The 16,577-nt window shown below is 40.1% G+C and overlaps 1 protein-coding gene across 1 annotated transcript in view; it reads right to left on the bottom strand.

Annotated features, from left to right (window-relative positions):
• Positions 1-14,897, bottom strand: part of LOC6534758 (knirps-related protein) — a 23,392-nt gene extending 8,495 nt beyond the window's left edge. Inside the window, exons 1-2 of the mRNA XM_039373952.1 lie at positions 14,007-14,897; positions 11,637-11,709 (exon numbers count right to left, since the gene is read on the bottom strand). Of these exons, the coding sequence (XP_039229886.1) occupies positions 11,637-11,663 (27 nt within the window). The 5' untranslated portion in view covers positions 11,664-11,709; positions 14,007-14,897. The remainder of the gene's footprint in view (positions 1-11,636; positions 11,710-14,006) is intronic.
• Between the last annotated feature and the right edge of the window lie 1,680 nt (positions 14,898-16,577).

Below are 16,577 nucleotides of genomic sequence, written 5' to 3'. Positions count from 1 at the left end.
GTTATATGGCTTATTAAGCTTGGCAAATAAAAGACGCGGCCACGTACAAAAATTAAATAAAATTATTAAAATTCATTTAAGGCACGTTTACTCCAGTTTTGAGCTCGGCTTGCCTCGCCTGAAGCTGTTAAGAGCTAAGTGCCATTAAGACCAAGTCCAAGCTCGGTTTTAGTTTCAGCTTATTTTCAGTTTTTGCTTCCCTCGCTTCTTTTTGGCTGGCTAGCAAAAAATATGATAATTGCCTGACCTTGGCTGTCATGTACTAATGCTAAACCTCAAATTTGCACATCCAGTGCGCAGATTGGATCCCCTCCCCCTCATCGCAGCCAACATCCCCCAACATGGTTCGCATGCAATTATAAAAAAGCGCAGGCCAGAGGCAAAAACATAATTTAATTAAAATGAAATCATGCACAAAGCAATTGCCACGCTTTGTTCGCTGTGAGCTGCGGCAAATTGTTCTAGTTTTGAATTTTTTGTTCGCCTTTTCGCTTTTCTGCTGCTGTAGATTTTACGTTATAAACATTCATGACTCGTCGACACTGAAGACGGTCGTTTGTGTTGGTTTTGCTTGCTGTCGGTGATGAGCAGATAAAAGTGTATAAACAAATGCGATTAGCTCTAGACTGCACCTATACTGGACTTGGGCAGTAGTGGGAAAATACCGAGTGCAGCTGGCTATTCAATTAATATTCTGATTTCAAAAGCACTAAACTGCAATTTTATAGATCTCAGTATTACCACTCATTAGGAGGTATTAAAAGAACACCTCATGTCAGCTCGATATTAAATGGGCGTTTGTAATTAGTGTTATGCCTTTAGGTTGAGAAGTTTGCTTTATGCAAGTATGACACAAAAGTACCTAAGGCAAGCGGAAGTAAACTTATGGCTAGTTCATGATGCAATTTACACAAGGCGTTCTTTCCAGATATTTTAAGAAGCGGATGCCATTTAACATTAAGTTTGTGTCTAACCTTGATTTAATTGCAGCCGTTTCATATTCAATTTAATTAAATACCTATAGAGTAAATGCATTCACTCCCCCAGAGCTTTACACAATGACTTTTATTCGCATTAATCTAAATCGCTTATACCTTCCCCTTTGCAACTGGTCCAAGTTCTAAGCTGAAGGCAGCTGCAAAGGTTGTAGAAGATTGCTCTAGTCGCAGCTTCTATTCCACCCCTGCCAATCGGATGAGTCATGTTGGCAATGCAAACTCGTTATTCCCCGGTCGATCTGTAGAAGAGGAGCGGAATTTGTCAAAATGGATGTATCGCATGTTTCTGGCTTTCATTTCTTTCCTCTCCTTTTTTCTGCCGCATTAAAAATACTTGAGGCGGTGGAGAATCAGCTGCACACGCGCATTTCTTTCGCTTTTCCCAACCCAGCACTCCTCTTTGCTTAGTCACGCGGCCTCTATGCTTAGGCAATTTGTCAAAAAAATAACGCACAACAAATTTTACACACATTTTCAGGGGGCCAGCCCTTCAAAGCCCCTCAGGGGAGTGATCAATCATAGGGAATCATTCAGCGAGTTTCCTCGTTTGTCTTTTGTGAGCGGAAATTATTCGCAGTTGTTATAGTTTGGCCAGTCAGTTTTTTTTGCATCGCATATGTTCGTTTGAGATTTGATTAGTTGCATTCTTAAAAGAACTACTTGGTAAGTTTTATAATCTGTCTTCCACAGTTACCGAATTTTATTAGAAATTTGTTTCACATCATTGGCATGTTTTTATATTGTATATGCCAATAAAAACCGACTCACGGAATACAACAAATTATTCTTCCTAAGTATTCTTTCAATTACCTCCGTAGCCGAATTGGATTTGATGATTGATTTATGCTTTGTTTGACAATTACTGAATGTCCAATGAAAACGCCCTTATTTCGTTTCACCATTTCTCACTGGCTTTTAACGCAGTAACTCCCCTTGATTTTCATTACTTTCTTCGTTTTTTTCGGATCTCTAAACCCCTCGAAAGTCAATCCATCATCATTTATCGTCCGCGTCGCTGGTCGAGTTCGTTGCCTAAGTCTTTCGTTTTGATTTTCGTACTTAGCTAATTGTTGTCGTTGTCGCCGTCGTGGTTGCTGTCTTAAGCTACATAAAAGCCAAAGCCAAACACTATAATTATGAGCCACGATGATCATGGCGCTGATGATGATTATGGCGATGATGAAAAGTGCTTAGCAGAGTTTGCAACTTGAAGCATCATCGCTGCTGTCTGTTTCTGTTTCTGTTGCAGCTCTGAATCTCTGAATCTGTGAAGCTCTGAAGCTCTTCAAGCTGTCAAGCAGGAAACGTTTGGATTTATAATGCTCAACCGCCTGCTCCCTGCCCCCTGCCCCTCCCTCCTGGTCTCGGTCTCGTCTCTGTTTGTCATTATAATTAATTTGTAACTATTTTTATGAGCTCATGTGAAATTTAAATTGTATTCTCCGGGCGTCCCTGTTTACTCTTTCTCTGTGACCGACGAGAGCGGCTTTCAGCGCCCGTGTGCCAAGTGTTTGTGCAATTTCCGTTTAAAATTTGAAATCTTCCGACAAATATAGTACAAATTATGCAGCGAAAATTGACAGGAAAACGTCAAGTGGGAGAAGTGGGCTTGGAAAGGGGCACACATTTTCCTGAGATTTGCCCGGCAATTTTCGTGTATTGGTAAAGAAATTCTCACAGTTCATGAATAGTGAAAGAGTGCTGCCTTTGCAGATGTATCTACCGCAATCCAAATAATTGTTTAAATATACAAATAAATGTTTAATTAACGCCTAATTATATTTCGAGTGTTATGAAATGTTATTTGAGTTTTACTACTACTGATTACATTTTTTGTTTTTTATTTATTTAAATATTTCCACTAGTTCAATAAGTAGCTTTAGAAGTAGTAACGGTACTTGTTAGAGTATTCACCATTCCCGTATCGTTCTGGCATCTCTTAGTCAGTTTTCTTGTTATGCAAATGCGTGCAAAATGTGCGAGGTTTTCTTCTGTTTCCGAGACTCAAATGCAATGTTGCTGCAGTTCCCCGATATTGTTGCCTTTGGTGTTGTTGTGCTAGCTGTTGTTGCTGTTGTGGCAGTTGCTGTTGCCTAGTTGTTGGCTGCCAGCCACACGTTCACTGATCGCTGTGGCATTTGATACAATTTTAAATGTTAGCTCAGGCAAAAGCGGGGCAACGTCGAACTAACAAACTTGTGCCAATTGTAGCTTACAAGTGTTTGACTTGACATTTCGGCGTGCGCGTCTTTACTGAATTGGCACCATACATATATTAGCCATATATGTGTGTTGAGCTTGCTCCTAGAAACGTGTATTAGCTTGGGCTTTTTCTCCGAGTGTATTCATATCGTTCGGGGCAGCTGACAGCCGCAGCCGCAGGTGAAATGCTTAACGAAATTAATCACAGCCAACCAAATCCCACAAAGGCCACAAAAGTTGGCTAACAAATTAGTGAGCGCTTGGAAAATTGCATTTTAAGTTGCTTTTTGCGATTTTTACAATCCATGATTTGGCATAAAAAGCTGCCAGTTCGATCCAATGAGCATTCGAACTGCACCAGATGCCAATGACTCGACGTGATGTATGCGAATCAAACATTGGCGCTCACGAAAAAACAGAACTCCAGATAAAACTTTGGAAATAAATCTTATGCTCAGCATGGCAGGCAGACAATTTCGACAAATAGAGGATGCGACAAAATGAATGGATTGCACCATGAATGGATGAACGGATGAATGGTTGGACGGATAGACGGATAGATTGCTGACTTGGTTGTCTTAAAATTGTCAGCTAGCTGTAGCCTTGAACTGTCAAGTTAGATTAGACACAAGCAATTTATTTTTTTGGGATAAAAGATAGTTTATAATTCGTAGAAAAATAAAATGTTTGAATTTTATAGGATTTTAAAGTTGTATATTAGTGCAATTCTTTTTTTTTTACGGTCAATGCAAATTGATTGGCTTTCTTCAAAATATTTTATTAGGCTACTTAATTCCGAATCACATCTAATTTTTGTTACGGTTTTATATGCATTCACTGGCAGACTCTCCCCTTGAAATGGAGTCATCATGTTTTTTGTCTAAAATTCTTCCCACGCTTTTTACCGCTGCAGGAGCCAACAAATCCTCAAAATCAAATTCCAATTTAATTAGTGGACATTTTTACATTACGTATACGCCAGATCTGACGTCGTCCGTATACCCACTGCCATCCTTTTAGCCATCTCTTCATCTTGGCCTGTGTGTGGTGGGGCCATAAAAGCTGAACAAAATTATAACAGCCAACTTGCAAAACATTTACACCAGCCCACCAAGCAGCAATTGCGGGTGGAGGTGATTTTTAGGCGGTGGCAGGCATCCGCTTTCTTTGCCTCCAAGAAAAATGATTCATGGAAGAGGCCCCAGACTCCTGCTGGTTTGGTGGCTCAGCTTCAGCTTTGGCTTCGGCTTCGGCTTCGGGCTGGTTTTGGTATGTAGCCATGGTGTGGTTGGCTTTTTGGCCAAAGCGTCTCGACGCCGGGCAGACTATTAACTTTGAAAGTTGTTTAAACAGGCGAAGAGCCAAGAGGCAAACCTCCACCTTCTATTTCTTATTTTTTCCTGCTCTCTGGCTTTTGCATTGGAAGCTCCTCTTTGTCGTCGTGGTTGGTTGTCTGCACCAGCTGCTTGCTGCTCCTTTACCTTGCAGCCAGTGTCATCGGCGTCGCGGCTCGTGGGAATTGGATCATTAGAAGCCGGCAAAAGGCGAAGGCGCAGGAAGGGGCAGAAGTGAGTAGAAGTTGGTCGAAGGCGACACTGGGAGAAATTTGTTTATCCCATTAAATGAGCATCTCTTTACTACGTGCAGAATCTAGTGCGCGATCTTATTTTACAACATAATTATCAAGAAATATGTGTTATTCTTATTCCTTTCTTTATTCAGAGCTCAAGTTAAAAAATCTTACACGACGATTTCGAGCATCAAAGTGCACATCTTTCAGTGCAGCATTCAGATGTTTTGTAAGTTTTCGGTTCGATTCGCCTGCCTTGGCAACCCACCGGGCAATTTTGCATGTGTTGTGTTGCTGTGTTGTGCCAGAGTTGCCACCGTTTCTTGTTGAAAAGAGGCGAGATAAGTAAATGTGTCCGCAAGTCTCGGCCATTTTCTTTTTTCTTTCGTTTTATTTGCACTTGCACAGCCAACAATTCTTTCTTTTATTTTTTCCCCGCCGTTGTTGTTTGTTTATTTGTTTTTCTCCGCTTTTTTGTTGGTTCAAGCTTCTATTTCTTTGTATGCGATTTATTTGTTTGTTGTCTCCTTGTTATCTGAGTTAGCTTTGACTCAGTGGGTTTTTTTACCCTTTTTGATTTTCCCCACTCCAAAGAGGTTGTATCCGTGGATTTTGGGGGAGTCAAAAGTCAATTAAATAAGAGCAGTGTACGGTGAAAAGCTTGTACTTGTTGTGGCCTCCGCTGCTTGTTGTTGCTATTTTTGTAACTGCTGCTGTTGTGTTTTTGCGAAACGAGCAATTTGTGCCTGTGCTATGCGGTTGACTGTTTTTTTCGGTTTTTTGTTTTGCTTGGGTTGGGACCAGAAGTGCACTATGGGAACCATTTCACCAAAAAGTTAGCCAAGTTGAAAAGTGTTTGGTAGAAAAATTAGTTGGGTGATTTATGAAAAAGGTTTGTGGTTTGAGTCTTTTGTTTTGTGTGTCATCGTCGGAATAAAAATTTAGGAAGTGTTGGAAGGAATATTTTGAAAAGAAGCTTGGTTTTAGGTTAGTTGCTTAAGTAATTTATTTGTCACTTACCCTTATAATTACATAGATTTTAATTAAACATTACGTTCTATGTCAAAGTTTTTCGATATTATTGGTCAAAAATATCGTTTTATCAGTTGAAGAGTTAAAATACATATAATTACTGACTACTTATAATAAAAATTATGTTCGTTGCTTAAGTCACTCGATTTTTGGTTATAAAAAATATATATGACTCACTAAGCGCATGTAATACAGCTCTAAATATCTTTGTTCATCTCTTTACGTATCTACGTAAAAGATTTAATCGACAACGAGAATAAATTTCGCTTTCAGTTAAAACAAGATATTCCCAGAGACAAGCCCATTAAAAAATTTGGGTTTCACTTTCCATAAAACTATCAAAATGATGATGAATTAAAAGTGAATTAACTTGCGGTTTACGTTGGCTGGTGGGAATCAAAAATAACAGAAGAGCCAGGGATTTGTGCAAAAAATGGTCAATGGAATGGCATTGTTGATATTTACTTTTCGACTTCTGCCCAATCTCGTCTCAATGCCAGCTTCCCCCGCTAATTCCGCCGATAAGAGGGGAATCTCCGTCACGTGTGTGTAAAAAGGTATAGAAATAACAATAACAAAGCCACTTGTTATTAGTAGCCGAGTGCGCTTTAAAAATAAACAGCTAATACAACAATGGGCATTCGAACAATTTGTTCGCTGCGCCACTGAAATCGAAACTAAAGCTGAGTCCGGAGATTCAAGCTCGGATCTAATATAAGCGGACATGCGGGCATGCAATGATCTCCGATATATGTGTATCTATCGCCAATAGTATATGCAATTTATATAAATTTAATTCAATTTGCCGAGCTAAATTGTTTAGTTTTTGTTTTGCTCACAATCGTGCAGAGGTCGTTGGCGGGGGCGAAGGCGGTGCGGTGCGGGGGTGTCTGTTAATTTCATGATTGGGTCTTGGCTTAATGTGTAATGCCTTGACTCGAAAACAATTCTAACAATTTGGCAGCTCATTATGCGGTGCGCTCGCTCGCTTAACCACGCCAACTTGACTCCAATAAACGATGCACAGCCTTGACCTTAAGTCAAATGAAAGATAAACCAAAGCGGCAGAAAAAACCTCTGCTTCTGCCATTATTTTTTATTACGGATTACAAACCGAAAATTATAACAATTTTGTTACGCTTCTTTGGGGAAAGGGCCCCGCACCGCATTGTAGCCAGCCTCCTCTGCCCCAGAAACCCCGCGATCCACTATCGTTATTAGGCGCCAACTTATCAGCGTAATAAAGTGGCGGGCAGCCAGTTGGAACAGTTTCTGTGCGGAGGCAACGTGTTGAACTTGAAAATGAAAGCAAAAGCAAAACGGGAAAGAAGTCCAATACGCAAGGGTCGATAGAGAAATACTCTTTGAAATTGGATGGATGTAAAGTTCCTATAGGTTTCCCATATAATGTAATAGTCATGTGAAATAACAGAATGAGCAGAAATAAGGAAAGTTAAGCGTAAGATATTCTATTGCCTATTGCATCCATGCGGCATTCAGTTTTCTACTCTTCTGTTCAGAAAAAGAGCATTTCAGTGGCGCACTTACTTTTTAATTTCCTTGGGAATCCACGAGGCATAAAGCACTTGCAATTGGTTGTGTCTTGTGGCGGCAGGCGGGCGGAAAATGGGAAGGCAACCCTGCCCCAACTTTATCTCTAAGCCACGCGCTAATTTGAAAATAATGCTCCCAATCATTTTCACATTTTTTCACATTTCCAGGCACTCTTTAGCCTTCTGAGCGATCGGCGTGGAGTGAGCAATTAAAGTAGACAACCCCTTTGGTTTACCTTGTGGAACATAGTTGCTGGCTAGTCGGCCCTTCCACTTGTTGATTGTCTGTATAATTACATAATATTGCATAATTTTGCAAACAGTACTCGGTCGCTTTGGGATTTCTGCTCTGTTAGCTACGTAGAGTCTCGGAAACTCGGAGTCTTTGGGGTCTCATTATCGTCGGCTGACCGACGATCTTCTTCGTTTTCGCTTTCAGTATCAGTGCACAATGTAGTACTTAAATAATAGAAGTTTAATAGCGTTTTGTTTGGTACCGGCCGTATTTGCAGGTCTTTAGTTTCTGCCGTTGCTGCTTCTACTTGCTGTTTTTTTGCTGCTTTTGGACTACTAATGCATTCAGCTGTATGATTTTTGTCAAGGTTATCCAGTTGGCTGTGTTAGCGGATATAATGACATGATGCATATGGTGGAAGCCAAAGTCAGCATCAATTTCGGTTCTCTCGCGTTTTTTACCCTCTTTGATTTTTTCTTTTCGCTTTTCGGGAGGAAGTTCATTTTAAGAGCGTTGTAATTGTGTGTAGTTCGTTCAAGTTCGCTGCCTTAGTCATTTGGCAAGAGCCTAACGAACTTTGCAGAACTTTTCAGCCATCCAGCAAATCGCAATGTGCTGCAATGTTCCCTCACATGGCTTTGGGGCTTCGGACTGGCTAATTTCGCTCATTAATCATCGAGCGGCGGCTGCGGGAGAAAATCGCTCCGAAAGCTGATTACACATGCACGGCCCACCAAATCAAAGTTGTGCCAAAAGGTTCCACCACATGAAGACATCTGTTCCAAAGCCAGTGAAATGTATCTGCAAACAAATGAAGTTGTCTGCCAGGCAACTCATTCCGATTCTAAGGCTCCTCACTGCATGTCTAGTAGAGTCATCAAGCCCAGGATTGATCATTGATCTTTTGGCACTCAATCCTCCGCCTCCTCCTCGTCGTCTGCTCACGAATTATAAATAGTGCAAATGCGTGCAGTGGATCATCATCATTAGTTTTCGGCCAAAAACCGTGGCAACAGACTTGTCTAAAGTCTGAGTCTAGTCGCTTCCCGCCCCCCTTATGTTGCCCTAAAACTGGCTTTGGCAATTATACGAGTCTATGTGTCTGGCTTTAGTTTTGCCTGCAAATTGTTTCTATTCCTTTTGGGGCTCGTATATGTATATACTGAGACTAGAGAATTAATTATATATATATAATACTTGACTAATTCAACATATTAACAATAAAAAAAAGGAAAAAAATCTAATAAATTCTCTAATTGTATTTCTATAATTAAACAATGTTTTAAAAATGGCGTTTAGTAATTTCATATATACTATATAGATGTCGAATAATGTTACTATTTTCCCATAACATAGGGCCAGTGATAATCGCTCACTTGTCTTAACAACCCGTTGGCTCGTAAGAGTATTGCCAATTCCCCTGGTAACTCATCGACTCCTGCCTGCCAAGTTCGTGTCCTAAGTCTTTCGTTTCGTTACGTTTTGTGCTGCAAGTCAGGCATTTTCTAATTGCAAGTTAATTTCTTGTTGCGAACATAAATTTAACATTCTAATTGAGTTATCAACCGCAACATGTACATACACACTACAAAAAGAAAAAAAAAACGAAAACAACCGCGACAGGAGTGGATGCGGCGGTAAAACAAGTAGGAGAAGGAGATACCGACGCCGGACAACTTTTACAGCTTCTCATCTCATCGTCCTCAAACCGTGCTCACTTTGGTTTTTCGCTTCCAAACTGGCTACGCATGTGAAAAATGGCCTACACATGAAGCCACTGAGCTTGTATTCTGCTCCTCTGCTTCTTGTTGCTGCTTAGCTGGTTGCTTTTCCAACCACAAAACTTGCAACAAAGCCACTAGCGTCCGGGTAAGTGCAGTAATTACATTTCGGTGTGTGTAAGTTTTTGGGACTCTGCTAATTTGCCTGCTGCTTCTGTTTTTCTTATTTAGTTTTAGGCATTTATAACTAATTTTGCTGCCGGCTTCTGCGCTTCAGCGTGGAAAGAATTTTCCAACGTGAAAATATGCACTTTGGCATGGCTCGTAATTAATTTACTTTGTGTGTTTGCCCAATGGCAGCCGCAAAGGAGAACGACACACACGAAAATATGAAAAAAATCCATTACGCAAATGTTTATGACCAAAATGGTCAGCGGGCGAAGAAGCAGCGGTGGCAAGAGCCTCTTCATCTGCTGCCAATGCAAATAGAAAAGATTTGCCAAAGCCCCCAGATGCGTGTGCCCCAAAACTCAAGCTGCAGATGGAAAATCGAGGATGGAGGATGGAGGATGGGAACCGAGAGTCATGTGAGCTTCTCTCACATACATCATAACATTGTATTGCATTTTCGCCCGGACCGCCTTCCACTGTTTCCCAGTTCGAAATTAGTTTTCTTTTTCCGCAGCATCTTGTCATCAACGGGATTTTGGAGGCGGGAATGTATCGAAGGTCGTGGAGAAATGGAGATGTTGCAAGAACGTTAAAGTTCGTAGCAGAACATTTTAGCGGACCTTTTACGGGTGTTGCAAGCTTGGAGACTAATGAAACTAATATGTTAAATCGTAAGTGGAAGTTATGGCTTGGTAGGTAAACTACAAATATCCAACAATCTAAATTGTTCTAATAAAATTCGAAATTAATTACTCAAAGCTGCTTAAGATGTTATCCATATCGTCTATAGTAACTTGATCCGTCGTTATTTGAGGTGTATTAAATATTTTAGTTTATTTTCATTGGTTTCTCATATGCATAAATAATTATGGCTATTCAAAAAGCGGATTTTATAGCATTCGCTTATTTTTTAGTTTTTGCTTATTATAAATACATGGGCTTAAATTTATTTGTATGGTTTTCTAATATTCACTCCATTTTTCTTAAAGGCAGACATTTAAAGCCACTAAGACACACATTTTGACCAAGAGAATATTTTTAGATCTACTGAAGTTTAATCCAGTGGAATTCCTTACCAGTTCCCAGCTCGTTTCATATTCATAAATTTATTAGCTAACGCTACCAACTTGCCGCTCGAAGACATCATTTTCAAAAGTGGCCCAATTCGAGCCGCTGTTGTTGCCTTCATTTTAATCAAACATTTAGTTTATCGTCTCACATTTCAACTAATTAACACTACGACGGGACCGCCTCTTTGAGCTGTGAGATCTCCAACTCGGCTCTTGAATGTTTTTCGACTGGCTTTGGCTTAGCCAGCCTTCTGCGGTGCCGGCATTCGACTGATCGACTAAACGAAAATCAGCTTAAAATCATAAAAAACGCACTTAAATAAAATTTAATATTCAAATATTGACATTTAGTGCCATGTTAGCAGCAACTTAGGTGTTTTCTTCGCCTTCTCTCTTTATCCCATATTTTTCGAGCTGCCCTCCTAGACAATAAGCCTTAAATTATGCATGTGGATTGAACGAGAGACGACGCAATTCGCTTAGCATTAACTAATTGATCTGCATTAATTTCAAACCGAGACTAAAGACAAAGCCCGAGCAGGTGAATCGCGTATGCTGGATATACTTAACGTAGTTTGTATTTGTATTATGATTTTTATCATTTTTTTCTCCTATTAAAATTATGACATCATTTAAATATTTTCGCCGTCGTTGGCGAGATTTTTGTGTAAACTGGTTTAGGCTACTCACAATTTTCGTCGCTCTTTCTGTCGCCTTTATTGTTGTTGGCCAATTATGCATGCCCTCAAACCCCAAACCCCAAACCCCATAATTCATAAATTCATTTTGCGCCCAAATTCGAAAATGCGGAAGCGCTTTGATTTGCTGATGCTCTTGGGCCCATATCAAACATACCATACATGCCTTATCAATAAAGCCAGATTTTCAACGCGCAAATGGTCTTGCTCTCTTGTCGCATATAAAATTATTAAAGTCGTAAACTTTTTATGACTGCTCAATATTTAGGTCGTAAAATATTATGTCTGTATATTATTATTATATTTTCTGTATATTTGTTCTTCGAGAATGTCAGTCGATTTGTACAATGGTGGGAATGTTTAAATAATTATATCAGATTGCTTACCGCATATGGATTATCCTGATTCATCATTATGATAATCGTGAACCACTCAGCTCGTGGTGCTCAGCCGAAAGAACTGTAAGAAAAGCCACAATATAGTTTCTAAAATTATTTTATTCGCCAAATATAAAGATTGTAATGAATTCCTCGTAAATTGCAGTCACACTAGACTTTATGACAACAAACACTTAATGATAACCTATAACTGTTGAAGTAATTCGCTCTTTTTATATGACTTATAAATTGATTGGTACTACTTATTATTTGATCAGGTTATTCCAATGCTTTCAGGGAGAGCCACTATCCCTGATACTTGATCTGCACTTGTTTAATCGAGCTTTTTCCCTAAGCATATTGAAGAATCGCTCCAAATCTGCTTGCAACTCTGACATTTAACCAGGCTGCCAGCTAATAATAATAATAACCATAGTAATGTTATTATAAATCGCGATGCAAATGCTGGCGGATCTGGGCTGCTTAGCTGCACCTAAAAACGAACGACGAAGACAATCAGCTGCCTCACGTCAGCGGTCTCCCAAGAACCCCCAGAACGACTCTGTGAGTCACCCTGCACGGAGACCCACTTCTGGGCAGAAGACTTGGCCAGGTCGGATCCCCACCACCCGCCCCTCGCAGCGAGGAGGCATGTTAACTGACAACAGGTGTTTGCTGTTCGCCGTTTGTCTTGAAATCTTGCGGCCTGCTTGCCACATTTGCATTTGATATTTTGTATGCTTGTTTTGCTGCCGCTGTTAACGCGTCCGCACTAAATACTTTCACACATTGCGCCCCCTTTTTGCTCTCCTTCGGCTTTTCCGGCCTGGGACTCGGACCCCTTAAGGATGTGGACTGCTCAAGTCAGCACACGACCTTGATGTGTTAATTTCCCAGCCAACTTCTGTCAGTCACCGTCCAAGATACACTTTTCAAATTTTGTTACAATAAAAGTTAGTAAAGAGTGATCAAGTTTCTATTTCTTTATATGTCATCACCACAGATTATTAACACCTTTTTAAATTTATTATGGTAGCTATAGAATATTTTAAGCTTCAATAAATGGTAATAAGTAGCTTGGGCTTTAGTGGGGTGTTTCAATATCAAATTGCATACACTTTTTTTGAGTGTTGGTCTCAGGAACAGTGTCAGGAAAGAGGCTTTGGCTACGATCTTGAAAGGTGCCAGCCAAATCAACCTGTGAAGAAGATTGCCCCAGCTAACTGGAATAAGTGCGCACTCTGCGACTTGCAGAACATAGCAAACTTACAAGGCACTCGCCATAAGTGCGAGTATATGGGGTCTGCCAATATTTGCGACACATGCAAAAGCAATCCAAGTTAGATTCTTCATTTGCCTGCAAGCGAGCCAGGCCAAAATGCACTTAGAAAAAGGAACAATTAGTGGGAGTGGCCGATGAATGGTTCAATAAATAGAAATGTTTTGAATTCCCGAAAATGCGTTAACTTTTTTTCTCATCAAAAAGTGGCTACTTTGTTTATATACTCGTACTACAATCTTGTTTTTCTCATTTTATCAAGTTAATATTATATAAATTATTATTCAAGCATTTGCATCAAGCCAAATGTGCTTAAATTGCCAGCTTTAATATTCCAAGAATTCTTTTATTAATTGTACCAAAATAATTCTTTACGGATAATTATAAATGTCTAAAGCCCTAATAGATCAGACAACCCCAGTTCCATACTATGGACGGATAAGAATTGTTTTCAGTGCTGCAGCTAATGCCATTCCCATGGATCTTGCCTGCGTTTTCGAATTTTTGTAACAAATATTCTGGCAAATAAAGCTTTACACGCTATTTGCATTATAAAGCAAACATGTGCGGCGACTACATCTGTGCAGGCCATCTCGCTCGCACTTGACTTACATTGATTCTGTTATATAGTCGTAAAGTTTATTTGCCCTGCCCTTGCTTTTGTTGTTGTTGATCTAGCCATGTTTTATGGCCACACTAAAAAGTGCACTGGTCAACAAAGATCGGCAAGAGAAAACTTTCTCACAAAACTGTAGAGCTGCGGCTTCAGCTCCTACTGGGCTGTCGTATAAGTGTCATATAGGGGAGTGTGTATATGGTTTGTATAATTAAATCATACAAACCCCGTCAGTCGTAGACAGTTCGTCAGTTAGTCGGATTGTCAAGCGTTATCTGGCGTCGCCATCTTCATCTCGATTTTTTTGTTTTATGAATTCTATTCGTTAATGAAATTCACATGTTCCCCATCTACAACTCCGAAGCCCCATCTCTACCCCCATTTTTATGTCCGCAAGATGGATGTGTCTCAAAAAAGGCAGTTAAATGTTCGTTCCGTTTCTTCGATGTTTTTTTTTTGGGCCCCATTGAACCTTTGAACTTACCTGCTTTTACTGGCCGATCAGCCGATCAAGATAATCCGATTTATTTGCTTAGTGTTTCTATTTTGTTGCGCACTTAAGGTTTGCTTCTCCTAACATTGTGAACTTTCCGTTTAAGGTTTTGTGTATTTTCGTGTATTTGCTTGCTATTATTTTTTGTTCACCTTGCGCCAATAAAACGTCACTTGAGCGTATAGAGTTGTTGCTGTTTTTGCTCAAATTGCACTTGACTTTTAGAACTTTAGGCGAGCGTGAAGCATGTTTAATATATATCTTTTGGGCTGTTTGAGTATGTGTGTTTTTGTTTCTAGCAGGGTGTATATCACAATAAGGCCATATTTTGTAAAACTTTTATTTTAATAAAAAGTCTGTAGTTTTGCTGTATGGTGGATTTTGTATTTAGCTAGAGACTTTATTTGGTGCTGTTTTTACGCTTTCTGTACTTTTGATGCGATTTTTTACAGATTGACCACACCTTTGTGTGAGGGCACTCCTGGCTGCGCACGCGCACTTGCCGTAAATTTCGTTATTTCCGCTTTCGTTGCCGCTTTTCAGCTCTTTTTGCAGTGACGTATTACAGACTGAGCTCTACTTTTCGGTTGATACTACATATATTGGTGGTACTGTTATAATTTATTTTATTTAACTGAGTAATTTGTTGATCTTAATTTGCATATGCTGATTTTTAGCGGCGGCCAAAACAACGTAACCCCTGGGACGTAAGACGAAGACGACGCAACGACGACGGCGACGTGCGATCGAGCGTGCGAGCAAGAAGCGCGAGCTATCACTAAAGACTGATGTTAAGCAGTTCTGCAAAGTGCTCACACCGCTGCGACTCGGCGACTCAGATGCTTTGCAATATCATCCGACGAACGCTCGGTAGCACACTGAGCTGAGACTTCGGCTACCAGAGAAGTAGCAACAACAATATCTCTGGCCGGGGAGATGATACTACTATAAACAAAAACTACAAACTGGTCGAAGAAGCAGTAACAGAAACCGAAACAAAAACAAAAGACTGCAAAAGCGACAAACTCGAGCCCAGCTGGAGTGCGATTGTGTGTGTGAGGAAGAAGACAATTCCGATTCTCTCTAACGGTGATACACCCGAACACTCAACCCCCAACCGAGAGATAAACTGAGAGAGAGAGAGTGCGACTTGAGACTTGAGCGGCTTTGAGCGAAATTGCCTGTCTGTGTGAGCCGCTGTTTGAGTGATGTTAACTCGAATCAGAGTCGTTTAGGCTATTGAGTCGTATTCACAGATCAAGCTAAAGTTGAGTAAATTCATATGAAGGTATATTAGACACGTATAATTACTAAATCAAATATAAACTACAACCACAGGAAAGGCAATAATAAATCTAGAAAAAACATGCATGCTTTTTTTATATGGTAAGAAATTAATGAATCAATTAAAAATTCATTGCACATTTTACATCTCGGTTAAAACTTTTATTTAAAAAATGTGAGTAACTGTGAAAAGATATAATTCGTTTAAGAGTACAAGTTTTTAGCTTTGATTTTGACATAGCCTTCGTTTTTAGCGTTTATTTTACTTGTATTAATTATTAATATATACATATATTAAAAATCCCTTCGACTTTTTACCAAAATATAGTTGAATAATTATAATTAATTATGTAACAGAACATATTTTTGTTAGTGATTTAGTGTCCAATGTCAAATATCTTAAGATTGTACTTGGCAAACTGCACAAATATAGTATTTTAATATAGTTATTAGCTTATAAAAATGAAATAAAACTCAATATAATATATTTTTGGTGTTTCCAAATAAAACACTACTTTTCAAGTAGCTCACTTTAAATATTGCACTCGATCGTTTTTCCCGATCTCTCACCATTTTGTGCGACTTTTGAGTGCTTCACTCACTGGGCACACACACTCGTGAATATATCTACTCGAGGAATTCGTTACCACATTTGATTGGCTCGATTAACACAATCGGAGCACCGTTATAACCAGTATACCCATACAGACAACCGGTAAAGAGAGCGGCGTGCTCATGAGAGAGCGATCCACCAACACCATCGCAAATCGTGATCGTGCTGCCGTCGTCGTCGGGTGTTATAGATAAACGAGCCGATCCCGTTTGCCGTGGGCGAAAACGAGACCGGACTATATGGCCATCTCCCGTGCATCGGGCGAGTTTATATACCCGGCATATATGTTCTCGTTTCGCTGACCAATGCAGAGCAGCTGGCTCTGGCTGAGAGCTACCCATGCAAACGAGAGCGATCAATGAGAGCGATCACTCACACAGACGCATCCATCGAAATCGTATTAGCGGCTTGCCGGTGGGCGTGGTCTATCGATCGGGGAGTTTTACCCACCGCCCACCTCCCCCGAGCTCCACAGAAGCCCCTCGTACATTGCCCACTTCCCGCTAACTCGACTGAAAGTGCGAAAGAGAGGGACTAAGTGTCTCAGAAAGAGAGGGGAGTACGTAAGACTCGAGTGATGGAGTTTTCCTAACGGTCTGCTTCTTTTCCTTTTTTTTTTGCATCTTCCACTAGTTTTTTCGCCCGTTTGGCAGTTGTCAAGCTGT

Source organism: Drosophila yakuba, chromosome 3L, assembly GCF_016746365.2.
Source record: "Drosophila yakuba strain Tai18E2 chromosome 3L, Prin_Dyak_Tai18E2_2.1, whole genome shotgun sequence".
Taxonomy (NCBI): domain Eukaryota; kingdom Metazoa; phylum Arthropoda; class Insecta; order Diptera; family Drosophilidae; genus Drosophila; species Drosophila yakuba.
The sequence above is the reverse complement of the archived record's forward strand: the minus strand, read 5'-3'. Positions and strand labels throughout refer to the sequence as shown.